The following is a 14,713-nucleotide window of genomic DNA, read 5'->3' on the forward strand; positions in this document are numbered from 1 at the left end:
GTGCGGCTTAGATTCGAGTAAATACGGTAATATGTTGCTGGGTACTGATGGCATCATGGAGTGGTCTGTAGCAGAGTTAGGAAAGACCACACACAACTGGCAGATTGGCAAATCAACATCGTGAGAGAAATCCAGGACCTACACCATATTCAAAGTGGTAGGTTTCTGATGCCAGTGTAGCGCACGCATGGCGTCTGTTTATTGATGAATCAATACTGAAAGACATAAAACACTGTACGGAAATGGAGGCAAAACATGTTCTAGGAAATGAATTCTGGAGTGTAAGTTTGGAGAAACTTTAGGGTTTTATTGCTTTATTGTACACTTGTGGTGTTCTTGGAGTCAATAGTACTGACCTTTATGAACTGTGGTCAAAAAAAGTGGGGCCCACCTACCTTCAGTGATACTACGGTGAGAAATTGCTTTTGAGAAATCCTAAGATTTTTGTACTTCGATGTTATAAACACAGGACCAAAATGTCTGAAAGCAAATTCACTTTAGTATCAAAAGTTAGAAACAAATTCATCGAAAATTGTCATCTGACCTATTCCAAGTGAAAACCTGACAGCTAACTAACAGCTTTTCCCAAGCAAAACAAGGCAAAATGCCTAACAAACCAGATAAATTTGGTACACAATTTTGGCATCTTGTCTATGTTGACTCAAAGTTTCTGTGCAATGGGTTCCTTTATTTAGGAAAAGACAACCACAGATCACATGGCCAGACTCTTCTTGCATTTGTAGTAATGTAGTTGATTGAGCCGTTTCAAAAGAATGGGGGAAACGTGACTATGGGCATTTTTTTTTTTTTTTTTTTTTTTTTTTTTTTTTTTTTTTTTTACAACAGCAAAACTGGTAGAAGTTGAGAACTAATGGTACTAGCATTGTTGGAACAATTAGACAATCAAGAAGAGAAATCCCTCATGCTGTGAAGGCAATGAAGACAAATGTTTACAACTCAGATCTCTTCAAACATTCCAGTGGCATTCTTACTGTATATCACGACAAATGAAACAAGAATGTGCTTCTGTTTAGCACTTTGCATTCAGAATTTGAACTACAGACTGGTCTTAAAAAAAAAAAAAAAAAAAAACACTCTTCCAGAAACAATTTCTACAACCATACAAAAGATGGTGTTGATGTGGTGAGTCAAATAGCAAGAAAATATGTCGTTTGAGCTGGTACTCCTAGAGGGCCAGTTCATGTATTTTATAATATTCTTGACCTGGCTGCTATCAATTAATGGATAATTTTCAAGAAATTAACAGGGATGAGGATCACTCATCAAAATTATATCCTGAAGCTAGCAGAGGAGCTTCGTATGTGATACATGGACTCGAAAAGTAACTTTGAAACAGAAGCTGAATCTGTTAACACTATGGAAGGAAATAAAATAATGAGAATGTCAAATGAAGTTTAGAAATAAGACAAGTTATATCTGCAAAAACTGCAAACAGCAACTGTGTGGCTCTTGTTCATAGGCCATAACTAATGACATGATGTGTAGTTCCTGCTACTAAAGATATGAAATTCACATCAGTGAGTGCAAATAAACTGAATAATTAAAACAATCAGAATTTTACAGATATGTTATGGTATGTGAGTTTGGCAAACAGATTTCATGACTACATAAAATAATTACTGTAATTAATTTCACAATTATTACACAATAAATACGTTAGCTTCTTTAGTAAAAGAATTTGAAATAAAACGTATCTTTATTAAACAGACAAAACATTTCTAAAAACTCATTCTTGTTTGTGATAAATGGAAAAAATAGTAAATTTGAGAAAATTTGTATAATTTATCTTTTTTTAGTTTTATAAACCTAAAACACACATTTGAAACAATAATGAGAATAATTATTTTCATATAGCAGTCAAAATGACCACATTGGTGGTCCTAGGTACATAACATATTCCGTCAGTTCTACTATTAATAAGTAGTGCCTGAAACTACTCTCAGATTATTTACAGAATAATGGCACACTGGCTGAAGCTGACCTCAGGGGAAATCAATTTGTGTTCCAAATACTGAGACAATACTGCCCCTACAACTTTTTTTACAAAATGGGTTAAAGAAATGCAAATTATGTTTACACCCTCAATAAATTTAGACAATGCTTTTGATAATGTTGACTAGAATAGACACATTAAAATCCTGAAGGTAGAGAGCAAATGGTTATTCACAACTTGTTCAAAAACCAGACCACAACTTTAAGAGAAATGACATGAATAGAAACAGTAGTTGCTGATGCAGTAATATAGGAATAACTCATCCCTACTTTTACTCAGTCTGAACACTGAGCAAACTGAGGAACAACCATGAAATCAGAACAAATGAAAAAAAATTTGGTGTTTTCTGCTCACATTGTAACTTTTCTGTTCTTAAAAGTTGACTGGAATGGATAGTGGCTTGGAAAGAGATTATAAGATGAATATCAACTAAAGTAAAACACGGGCAATGGAATGTAGTCTAAATCATTTGACACAGACAGAATTAGACTACAAAATTAAATACTACAAGCAGATGATTTGGCTATATGGTCAGCAAAATACTGATTAAGTACACAGGCTACAGAATACAGGTTGGAAATTGTAAGAATAGCACTGCCCAGCAATGGATATTTGTTAACTTCTAAAATAATGATTAAGAAGTATTCTCTGAAAATATTTCTCACATGGAGCCTTGTACAGAAGTGAAACATGGGCAACAACAGTTATGAAATGAAGAGATTATAAACTTTTGAAATGTGGTGCTATAGAACACATTCAGAGGCATCAAGGAATGATCAATTTTGTGACTGAGAAAAGAGGGTTGGCGCAGGGCAAGGTCTAGAAGTTGTGGATTCAGATCAAAGGTTGACTACAGTTAGCAGGTTCAAATTAATGTAGGTTGCAGCAGGAACTGTGCTGAGATGAGCAGGCTTGCACAAGACATAATAGCATGGAGAGCCACAATTAAATGAGTGTTCAGGCTGATAGCTTGTTATTCCCCAGATACAGCTCTTCACATCAGTCTATCCTGTGCAGGCCCCTTCATCTCTGCATAACATTGAAGCCTACAGTCATCTGAACCTGCTTACTGTACTCACACCTTTGCTCCAATTCCACAATTATGCCTCTTTACACCACATTCCATTGCCGAACTGACAATTCTTTGACGACTCGGGATGTGTCGTATCATCTTTTAGGCAACTCTTGCCCTATATCTCTTTCCCCAGTTCAATTCAGTACCACCTCATTTGTTATTTGAGCTACCAATCAAATCTTCTGCATTCCTCTATACCATAATTCTATATTTTTCTTCAGGTCTGAGCTACTAATCACTTCACTTGCATACAAGGCTACATCCCTAAAATGAAGCAAAATACATTTCACAATTTTCTGTATCTAATGAGTAACATATGGGACATGAAATTTTGAAAATGTGTGGAACTAAATTTTACAATCGCAAAATTAACCGTAACAGTGTTGACAAAATATTCACATAAAAAACAGCATTCTAATGTTGATTTCTTTGAATTTGCAAAAAATTTGAGAGATTAGTACTCCATCCTGAATCAGATTTAAGTAGCAACATCACAAACAGATGTGAAACACTATGAAACATGCCTGAATGAATACGTCAATCAGTCTACAGTTTTATTACGTGTAACATCGTAACTTTACTGAAAAACATGTATGATATGATAACATATGCAGTTTTTGAACCTATGGGCACACACATTATTCCGCACCTGAAGAAGGGTATTATGCAGCAAAACCCAAAATTATGGCACAGTACAAAAAACCTATAGGGCACAGCTATCACAGGCATGCCAACAGAACTACATTGGATCAACATAAGGTCACTAAAGTGGTATATTGTGTATATGTCAATGGATGGTTACTGCATGGACATCATATGGTTCAACATGAGAAAACTACTAAGATATCACTGTTGCCCCTCCCTCCTCAAGCTTTTATTACTACTGGTCTACTACTGGCACAGAAATCAAGCCCCCAAAGGATGCAGAATAAAGTTTAATCACAAGAACTCTATCTAGGACAGTGGGCAGTGTTACATTTATGGACATTTTGATCACTTTGGAGATACAGTAGAGAAGAAATGTCAATGAAATGAGTGTATTAAGACAAGTCAATTCAAGCCTTACTGTAAATATCAGTTTCCACACTTTTCATGGAAAAGCATATTTAACCAGGTCATACAAAAGGGAGACACCTCAACATAAAAATATCTTTCGAATGTTTATCAATACTTAGGGTACAGTTAGCTACATGTTTAAAAGAAAATTGTCACAGTCCAAGTTCTTAATTAGCAATGCAGAAAGATTATGAGCTCAAAAATGTGGGGTGCAAATTACTCTTGTTTAAAAAAGCCAATGTCTCTTCCTATTACATTACATGTAATCACTGCTACTCAAGACATTTGTGAATAAAACCTACCAAAATGCAGCTAATTTCACACTTGTTTATCAACATGAAAGAAATTTAGATTTTGCACTTTTTTCTCAAACCCTCAAAACTGAGAAAGAATGGAGTATTAACTAGGTAAATACCACGTTTCCAGACATACATTGCTATACATTTTTTTAACTTGGTCCAACTGTGTGCACAACAACCATCATATTGCCGCAATATACTATCTTCCAGCCTTAAAAGTTCATGCAAAACAAAAATATTTCCAGGAAGTGTTTCCAAGGGTAGAGAAAACAGGAAAACTACATGGTACCAGATTCAATGAATAACAAATATCAGAAAACTATGGAAACTTAAAAAAATACAACTACAAAAATCAAGAGACGTATCACTGGCTGTAAAACTATCTCCAGACAACCACAGGACTTTTCATCCATAAAATTTTAACTATGTTAATCAGTGATAAGTTTCAAATTTACTTAATGGTAAACAATGCATGAAAACTTATGTTTTTGAATGTTTTTAAAACCTCATAAGCCTACTGGGAACTGGTCTTCTAATAAATCTTCCGTTCCCAGTTTTCACAAAAAAGTGTTTCCATTCAACCTGTTCACCACAACACTTAAAACACCTTATGACAAATTTTATATCCAGTTTTGCCCAAAATATTACGTATTACAAATTTATTAATGAAAATGCAAGCCAAAGATTAAACTGCCAATTTGCCGACAACATGTACTGCAAAAGAAGAAAAAAAATTAGGATAACCAAATGAAGATATAAACTTACTGGATACAAAAGCATCGCAATTACATTACAGAAGACATGGACCCCTCTAATATTTCCATGTGACTCCCGAAGAAATCTTAGCACACGTTTTACCTCTGCAAATACAATTATGCAGCATCATGTGAGACAACCTGAGCTTTTGTTTTTGAGCACCAATATGCTACATAAATTTGTATATTAAATATAAATTTATTTTTAATTAGACATTTAAATTCGATGGGGGGCGATAGAGATACTGCATTCATAGCAAATATTTTGTCAACTGGTCAGGCATAACTGCGTGTAACAGATTTCTGACGCTACCTTCACTTCTCCTCCTTTCGCTGGCCGCCCTCTCTTCCTTTTAGTATCTTCAGCGGCTGAAGAATCGTTATCAGACATCTTGACTTTTCTCGTGGCTATTTTGACCCTGTAATAAATAAAAGACTCACTGAAAGACTAATTTACGTACTTTCTATCGTTAGCGGACAAAATTCATAACGCGCCATTATGGCGCGAAATCACTCCCCCTCTCAAAAAGAACCACAAAAACATAAACTGCCAATCACATTCATGATACACAGCGATGAACTTTTATCCGCACACCCATTAATACATAAATTCTATGACTGTTCGTTACGTAAATACAAGCAGCACTTCAGATTCCGTGCCCGCCATTTTCAAATCAAATATTTCTACAAAGAATATTGAAGCAATAATGCCCCTATTTATAGCAAATACTAAATCCACCAATAAAGGGTGAATATATAAAACACCAAAATTATATATCTCATATCTATCACTAATTAAGTGCAAGAAAAACCTTAAAATAATTCTAGTTTCACTTGAAATTTAACTACTTCGTCAAATAATCAGGCTACACCAGTCTTCGATCCACCGGACGCCATGGTTCTACTACAAAGCTTCCACAAACGCCAATAAAGTTTTAATTCATCCTACCTCATTTATGATCCCAACAATTCCAATAAAATTTTCAGTAAAATGTATAAATTTATTCCGTTGAGTTAAAGCGCCTCAGTTCTGTATCGAACGCACACAATAACGTGAAACCCCCGGCAAAATACCTACTGCTCACCTCGCACCGGCGCGATGACGGCTTGGCAAGAAGTTAGTTCCAAAGCGTTCACACAGATAGCGCACGCTTCCCGCCGAAAATTCTGTTCGTTATTAATGGTTGAAATGAGAGAATGCGACAACGGAAAAAATATATAAACAGAGGCATTCTGTATTTTCGTTATTAAATATGGAATTTTGTCAATGTCACTTCGCTCAGAGATGAAAATGTATTTATTGAACAAAAAGAAATTCAACGTACAAACAACGTTACAGCCAAACAAAAAATTGTTACATCGGGAAAAAAGCAATTACGACTAAAATTGTATTATTACGTATCCGAAATAAATTAAATTTTAAGTTTAGTTGGTTATCATTGAAGTTTACAGCTTTCAAAAAAACCTATGTATTTAATTTCAAATATAAACAAATACGACGCCATGAGTAGTTGGGTGACGGAATGGAAGTTTGTAACCATTTTCGTAGCAAAAAGAAAGCCTCCAACATGAAGCGACAAGAAAACCAATATATTACGTTATAACAGAATATTTCTTCCTCTCATTAAAAGTAAAATTATAAATCGATTGCTCAAAGCTGTGAAGAAATTTTCTCAGCTAAAGTAAACGCACGATCCCAATACATGCTAACAACCATATAGGCCTACAAACATCGTATTGATTTAACCATCTGCTGCCTCAGGAGACAAAATTTTGTAGACATACTGGCGGTACAGAGAGATACGTCTTCTAATCGCTTACAGCATCGTAGTGTGAAACAATTTTTGTATGTTGAAAGAATAAAGCGTTCGGACTTGAAGCAGAAAAATATAAACAGCCAGACTGAATTTGATCACTTTAATTTCTTTTTGTTGGAAACAACACAGTTCATGCAGCTGAGTTTAAAGATAAAGTGATGTAAGGTCCTTATATTGGAAATAAAATAATTTATACGACTGAAACTCCAAAATACAAATCCAGAGCTAAATAGGGTACTTATTATTGTGGAGGCAGACATGCAATAGATCCTTCAGTTCGAGAAGGGACACAGACATGAAATTCTATATTTTACGTGTCATTTACGTGGATCTCCAAGGGCTAAAATTTTATTAGAAATCTTAATGGCAAAATAAGAGATTCTTTTACACAACGTTGTTTTGTTGAAAATTTACATTTTGAGAACCGTGGTTGAGACAAGGTTTATAACTGGACCAGCAACTAATCATACTTGTGCTGTTTCAATTATAAACATGATAAACACAACGCGTATCGCATTTTGCAGTACTGAGACACGCTGTATGACTACCGGTAATCTGAAAACTTTAATGAATTCGTGGTTAGAGATTTGAGAACTGGATGAAGGTCAGTGGTGTTCGCTTCCTGACGGTATATGAACAGTCATTTATGAACAACATGAGGATGTTGATGGTATCTGCAAACCATTGGTGTAATTATACGTATTACTACCGGCTGATATATGCTTAAAAATCGCAACAACTTACCTCATGATCGTAAGCCTGTTATCACATTAGTCCCTGTTCTGGTCTCCAGACGGAGATTTCTTAGTGAAGACGCAAAGAAAAATAATAAATAAAGGCTAAAATTCGAATCGGGGTCATATTTAGCTTTGATTATAATACATTTACCCCAGAGGGGTATAGATTGGATTAGATTATATTAGATTCAGTTTTCGTTCCATAGACCTAAAAATGATTTGCTCCTCACGAACAAGTCAGGAAGTATAACGTAAAAAAAATAGCATTGAATATCAACTGGCTGCTACAGCTGGTAATACCACCAATTAAATTGTAAAAGTCTGCCAAGAAAGTTGTAGTTATCGTGTACCGCTAAAATTAAGTTACTTTCATAAGAAATGAGTCGATCACAAAAATACATTTAAATACGAAAAAAAAGATTATGAGTAATAAATAACACGTGCATGTGAAGAATGTAGGTAACATGTAGTGTGCAAGAGATAAAGGAACTTATGAGTCATTCATTTAAAAAACAATGCCATTAATCTTTAAAAACTCACTTCCAAACTCCGCAAACATCGAAGTTTTTCCTTTCTGTGGTGGATTGGCCATAATTACGGTCAGGCTATTGATTTATGTTTTTTTTTTTTTTTTTTTTTTTTTTTTTTTTTTTTAAATGCAGAATGAGATATGAAGTATAGAAATGGCTTACCAAGCAAGCTGACTAGATAAACAAGAATTGATTTCATCAAGTTGGCTTTGTTTCTATCTTCAACACAACTTTCTCTGTCTACCTGAGTTCTAGTATGTAGCCATTTTTGATACGCCTTCTTTTTCCTTTTAAAGGCTGCCTTGACTGTGTCATTCCACCAAGCTGTTTGCTTCATCCTACCTTTACACACTACTGTTCCAAGACATTCTTTAGCCACTTCTAGTACTGTGTCCCTATACTTTGTCCATTCCTTTTCCAATGACTGTAATTGACTACATTCAACTAACTGGTACCTTTCTGAGATCACTGTTATGTACTTGTGCCTGATTTCCTTATCCTGAAGTTTCTCCACTCTTATCCTCCTACATATGAACCTGACCTCCTGCACTTTTGGCCTCACAATACCAATTTCACTGCAGATTAAATAGTGATCACTGTCATCGAAGAATCCCCTGAATACACGTGTGTCCCGCACAGCCTTCCTGGATTCCTGATCTGTTATTATATAGTCAATGACAGATCTGGTTCCCCTGCCTTCCCAAGTATACTGGTGAATGTTCTTATGTTTAAAAAAGGAGTTTGTGATTACTAAGCCCATACTGGCATAGAAATCCAAGAGTTGTTTCCCATTCCTGTTGGCCTCCATATCCTCTCCAAATTTACCCATAAACTTTTCATACCCTTCTGTTTGATTTCCAATCCTGGCATTAAAATCCCCCATGAGCAGAACACTGTCCTTGTCCTTTGCTCTAACAACTACATCACTGAGTGCGTCATAAAAACTATCCATCTTATCTTGAACTGTCCCTTCACAATGCGAATATACTGACACAATCCTAATTTTCTTGCTAGACACTGTCAAATCTATCCACATCAGTCGTTTGTTTACAGGCCTTATTACAACTACACTAGGTTCCATTTCTTTCCTGACGTAAAGCCCTACACCCCATTGTGCTATTCCTGCTTTGACTCCTGACAAGTAGACCTTGTATTCTCCCACTTCCTCTTCTTTCTCACCCCTTACCCGAATGCCACTAACCACTAAAACGTCCAACCCCATCTTACTTGCAGCCTCTGCCAGCTCTACCTGCTTCCCAGAGTAGCCCCCATTGATATTAATAGCTCCCCATCTCATTACCATTCGTTTGCTGAGTCGTATCTTAGGAGTCCCTGGTTTGTCAATTAGAGGTGGGACTCTGTCACCTCCAAAGGTCCAAGGCATTTTGCTCTGATTGTTGCCAGCATCATATTTAAAGTACCAGGGAAGCAGGTTGCTAGCCTTACTTGCCCCGGGTCCCATTGAGTTTTACCCCTAACGGTTGAGGAATTAACCGGTGGATTTGGTAGTCTTTGCCGTCTGAGCACAAAGGTGACCATGACTCAGAATATGTCTGAGATGCTCACCTTATTCCAAAGTAACTGGTATCCCGACTGTCAGGACCACTTACTTGGCCACTCATAAGTTGCCTGTGGTTCATGAACTAGGACATGATAACAGGAACCCACACCATGAACCAGTCTATTATGCACATAAAAATAGCCCTAGTATTTACTGTGGAAATAGCTTTGTCCATGACAGTGGAACAAGATCTAGACAGGATGTACATTTATCAATGAAGAATAAATGTAAAACTCAAAACAACTTTTTCCGTGAAGCAATAAAATTTTGCAACAATTTGCCCAAGGAAATTTAAGGGATTAGTAAAACTAACTCATTAAAAAAAAAGACTGTTAAAAAGTAACTGTTAAGCAATAAATTCCATACAGTGAAGGATTACTTATATAACACAAAGTAGGGGGTCGGGTAAAAAATGTAAAGCAAATAAATAACAGCAACAATAATAAAACATGTTATTTCACATAACACATTATCACTATGTTTCTTCCTTCTTTTTATCTTTTCTGGATAAACTTACTGCCAAAGCTATGCAGTGTATAATACTAACACATTATTTTCTTTTTTAGCACATCATCTCATATCACTCATAATAAAGGGATTCTGACCCAGATTTTTAGTCTAGCAAATGGGAAGTTGTGGCACACAAAATGGAAACCAAACATCATTGCTATGGCCCTGATGTCAGCTGATAATGTGTGCAGTGTTGCAGTATGAAACAATGTGTGCATAGTATGTGCAGTGACTGAGAGTGAGAAATAAATGGACACTGTAGCACTAGCCTTTTACATTATTAAATAACGACTCTGCAAAACAATATTGTACACTTTAATCCAGTCAATGAAGGAAAATTAGGGGAAAAAATTCATATAGTCACAAAGTTTTGTACATTGGTAGGGGAGAGTGTCATGAACAACATACTAAACGCCCCCGTCTGTGGGGTGTGAGTGTTGGGGTGGAGAGGGCATTTAAAAGTCGCTTTTTTATGTCTCTCTTGAATAACTCAAAAACCACAGCTTCTTGTGAAAATGTTTCCCAGTACAAAATTAAACTGCATTAAATTTCCTAAAAAACAGGTCCTATTCATTTTTTCTCTAGAACTAATAGTTTATCCCTTGCAGGGGATGGAAGAATTGCAAATTATTAAAAATAGTGTTTTAAAGATATAAAATTAATGTTTAATGCCCACTAAACTTTGAAATAACAACAAATTTACATTAGTTATTATAAAATAACATATTATCTTTAATGGATACCTTTCAAAAATAAATAATTGTATCATTATTATTATCATCATCATCATCATCATCATCATTATCATCATCTTTGCAGATCGAGTAATGGTGCACCATTCATACGCGTATCATGGCATGTACTGCAAACCATGGAACATGTAATGCTTGCTTTTTGGCTTCCACATCATGTGCTGAAAAGAATGTGGCCCCCATACTTTTCTCTCAGTCTGTCCTGGACTGTCTTTATATGAGGTAATGCTACCGAAACTAGCTCTGACAACTCGTCTAGGTGAACTGCCACTCATCATTCCCCTCTGTGAAATTGAATATTTCCTCTATTGATGCATTAATTCCTTCATCCTCTCCTCAGAACACCCACTACTTCTAGATTTTGGCACTGAGCCTATAAAGAACTTTTTATAGCAGTCGTCATAATATATTGCATCTGTAGCATGTAGCTCCAACAGAGCAGATTTGTCTTCAGATGGTGCTGCCTCATTCATCCTTCCTCTCCTCTGCATGAAATGTAATTGCATTATTTTAACTGAAGGATCAGACACTGTAAACCTATTGCCACTGTTTCTAGGTTTTTTTTTCCTCTGTTTATCAAAAGCTCCATGACCAATAGCTTCTGCACAAAACAGGCAGCTAGTTTTAAAATCAAGTTGCACTTCAGCTGATTGTAAATGCTTGACTCTACCTGATATTGAATGCTGTTCCTCTGAAACAGCATCTCTTAGAAATCTTTTAATTGATTTATCTCTGGTGCACTCATTTCTGTAAGATGCATGAGCAACAACATATTTTTTGTTTCTGAAACTATCAGAGTTTCCATCTTTCCTCAGATAACTGGCATTTACCAATCCACATATTCCTTTCTCATCACCATTGCATAGGTCACTGACAACATCACTCACACAGATTAAACACATCTCAGCCATTGATAATAGGAACACATTTTACATAAAAATCTCTTAATTATGAGAAATAAATACTCACTTAATACACTGAAAGTCACTCCACTGTTTAAACACAAGCACACATAAGCAAAATGGACAGGAAATGCTGTGCAGGGTGCAGTTCATTATTCTGTGTGTAAATTGCAGTTCTCTTGGTGAGGAAACTAACCTTTCCCAGAAGAAAGCTACAAAAGTCATACAGGATCACTAACAGTCAATTTCCTTATAAGCAATGCGAGGTGGTATGAGGAGATTTATGTAGATTCTATTTGAAAGTGTAATTTTATTAGTAACGCATAGCCATAGTCCATTTAGCGTTAATGCATTTTGTGGAAAATAAATACTTCCAGGCCGTCAGCACACAACACATTTTCTGGAAAATAAATACTCTCCAGGAGTGTCCACACACTGCATCACTAGTGATTTACAAGGTGTGCTGTGGAAGTGTCGATATGATGGTGAAACAGTGTGTTGTTTGTTTTCTGCAATGTAGTGGTCTGCGAACTCATTTGCTCACTCTTCATTTTGAAGACACGCAAATGGGGGAAGTAAGTTATCTAATTCTGATGACCTGCCTTCCTTCATACTTCTACCATCCACCCCACCCTCCCTTCCAGTACCACCAGTCAAATCCCCAGAACACAATTTATCTCTCAATATGACTGTACTGTACTTAGATATGATACAGTCATTTATATTTGGTCTTCCCACTACATTTACCAATAAACATTATTTTTATACCATTAAAACACTATTCTTAATAATTTGTGATTTTTCCATCCCCTGCAATGCAGAAACTATTAGCTCTAGAGAAAAAACGAGTAGGACTTTTTTGTAAAAAAATTGTGTAGTTTAATTTTATACTGGGAAACATTTTCACTAGAAGCCACAGTTTTTTAGTTATTCAAGAAATACATAAAAAATAACCTTTAAACGCCCCTCCCCCCTCCCCAATGCTCACATCATACAGGTCAGGATTTTTAGTATGTTCATCAGGGTATTCCCCCCCCCCCCCCCCCCTCTCCAACCTTCCACTGTACAAAAATTTGTGACTACCTAAATTTTCTCCCCTATTCGCCCTTTTTTGGTCTTTGTTGACTGGGCTAACTAGGGATAAACTGAACGTTTTAAATAGACTGGCCTCATATTTGGGAAGGTGGTAGCTCCAATCTTCATCCAGACATCCTGATTTGTTTTCAATGGTTTCTCAAAATAACTTCAGGAAAATGCCAAGAACCATCAGCTATGACAGACTACCTGTCTCACCCTTGTTAAACTGTACACATAAGTATTTAACTATCAGTATGTATAAATTGTGTTATTTTTTTTTTTTGTTATTGTAAAAGTAATCTATGGATAAATACTACTACTGCTACTAATATTACTGCTGCTGCAATAATTCTGGTATAGAATACTGCAGCACAACATTCTATTTTCAGTGGAGGATGGTACTGAAACATGCTGTAAAACCAAGCAGCATTTCCACATCTCAGAATGTGCCGGGCGCCGAGCACCTGTCATAAGAGCACCAGTTGGAGCAAGTATATATGCTACCCACTAAGTGAATAGCAGCACTGCATTGGTGTTGTGCATCTGACTAGTACAGTCTTTGCACCTGTCATCAGTCAAATGTGCGTCCTGGCAGCTATAGCCTCAGTGAGCGGTGTCATAGACTAGGAAAGCCACCGGTCTGTGAGCCGTCAGCTAGCAGTGATGGTTCTGAGCTTCAAACTGGGTCCACTGAGGTGGGTGCCGTTCGCTTGACACACTAGACAGTCTCCAAGGGTCCTGGGTATGACTCAGGGCACCAGCATGTTTGAGGCAGCTACCCTGGTCTACACGCAGTGTACACCAGTCCAGAGCAATGAACTTATTGTACCCAGCTTAGGTCAGGAAAACTGCCATCACCAGTGGCCGCTGTTATGCTGCCACAGCATTTTGCTGCTCTAGTGTACACACTTACTGCCCAGTAGCTTCTGTCAGCCTCTAGGCCATGGTAACGTGTGGAAGCACTGACTAGTATAGAATATTGTGGAGTAAGCATTCTAGATTATGCACTTTCTGCAGTATAGGATATTTCATCCCAAAGCTCCCCACAGACAGCACTTTGGAGGCAGCCATCCTGAAAAATAGTGTCAGACAACTGTACACTGGTGTCAGCATAGCAGTCATAGCACAACTTGACCACTACATTTAGTGTGAGAAGAGCCAGTACCTACAAGTGACACTACAGAATGACAATCTGCAGCATCAGTTCAGCCTGGTGAGTGAAAATGAATTGTTTTGCAGGAAATAGGGTTTAGTGCACAGTTCCTAATCACCAGAGTAGGAAGCCTAGACATTACGCTAGGTAATATAGGGAATGCCCTCGATTAGCACTAAGATGTAGGAATTAGGTGTGTCCTGTGGCAGCATCTACCTTATCAGTCAGCAAAGAGGCATGTGCACCAGCTACCAACATAATTCTGCAGATGAGTGCTGCAATAATGCTGGTATAGCATTCTGCAGTGCAACATTCTACAGACAGTTGTGGATGGGATGGGTAAGTGCTGAGGCACCGAGCAGCATTTTCACAGCTGACTACATGATGAGAAAACAGCTTGTCATAACACCCCCAGGAGGAGCAAGTATATCTGCCCTTGCTCAGCCATCAGCAGCATTCCATCAGTGCTGTGCAG

The 14,713-nt window shown here is 36.9% G+C and overlaps 1 protein-coding gene across 3 annotated transcripts in view; it reads right to left on the reverse strand.

Moving 5' to 3' along the window:
- LOC126185054 (high mobility group protein HMG-I/HMG-Y-like) overlaps positions 1–6,422 on the reverse strand; it is a 34,478-nt gene extending 28,056 nt beyond the window's left edge. The window contains exons 1-2 of one of the 3 annotated variants that reach the window (XM_049927813.1): positions 6,285–6,422; positions 5,513–5,618 (exon numbers count right to left, since the gene is read on the reverse strand). In XM_049927813.1, the coding sequence (XP_049783770.1) occupies positions 5,513–5,590 (78 nt within the window). In that variant the 5' untranslated portion in view covers positions 5,591–5,618; positions 6,285–6,422. Of the gene's footprint in view, positions 1–5,512; positions 5,619–6,148 lie in introns of all 3 variants that reach the window. The other 2 variants (XM_049927814.1, XM_049927812.1) reach the window with 2 other exon arrangements.
- Between the last annotated feature and the right edge of the window lie 8,291 nt (positions 6,423–14,713).

Source organism: Schistocerca cancellata, chromosome 4 (assembly GCF_023864275.1).
Source record: "Schistocerca cancellata isolate TAMUIC-IGC-003103 chromosome 4, iqSchCanc2.1, whole genome shotgun sequence".
NCBI lineage: Eukaryota > Metazoa > Arthropoda > Insecta > Orthoptera > Acrididae > Schistocerca > Schistocerca cancellata.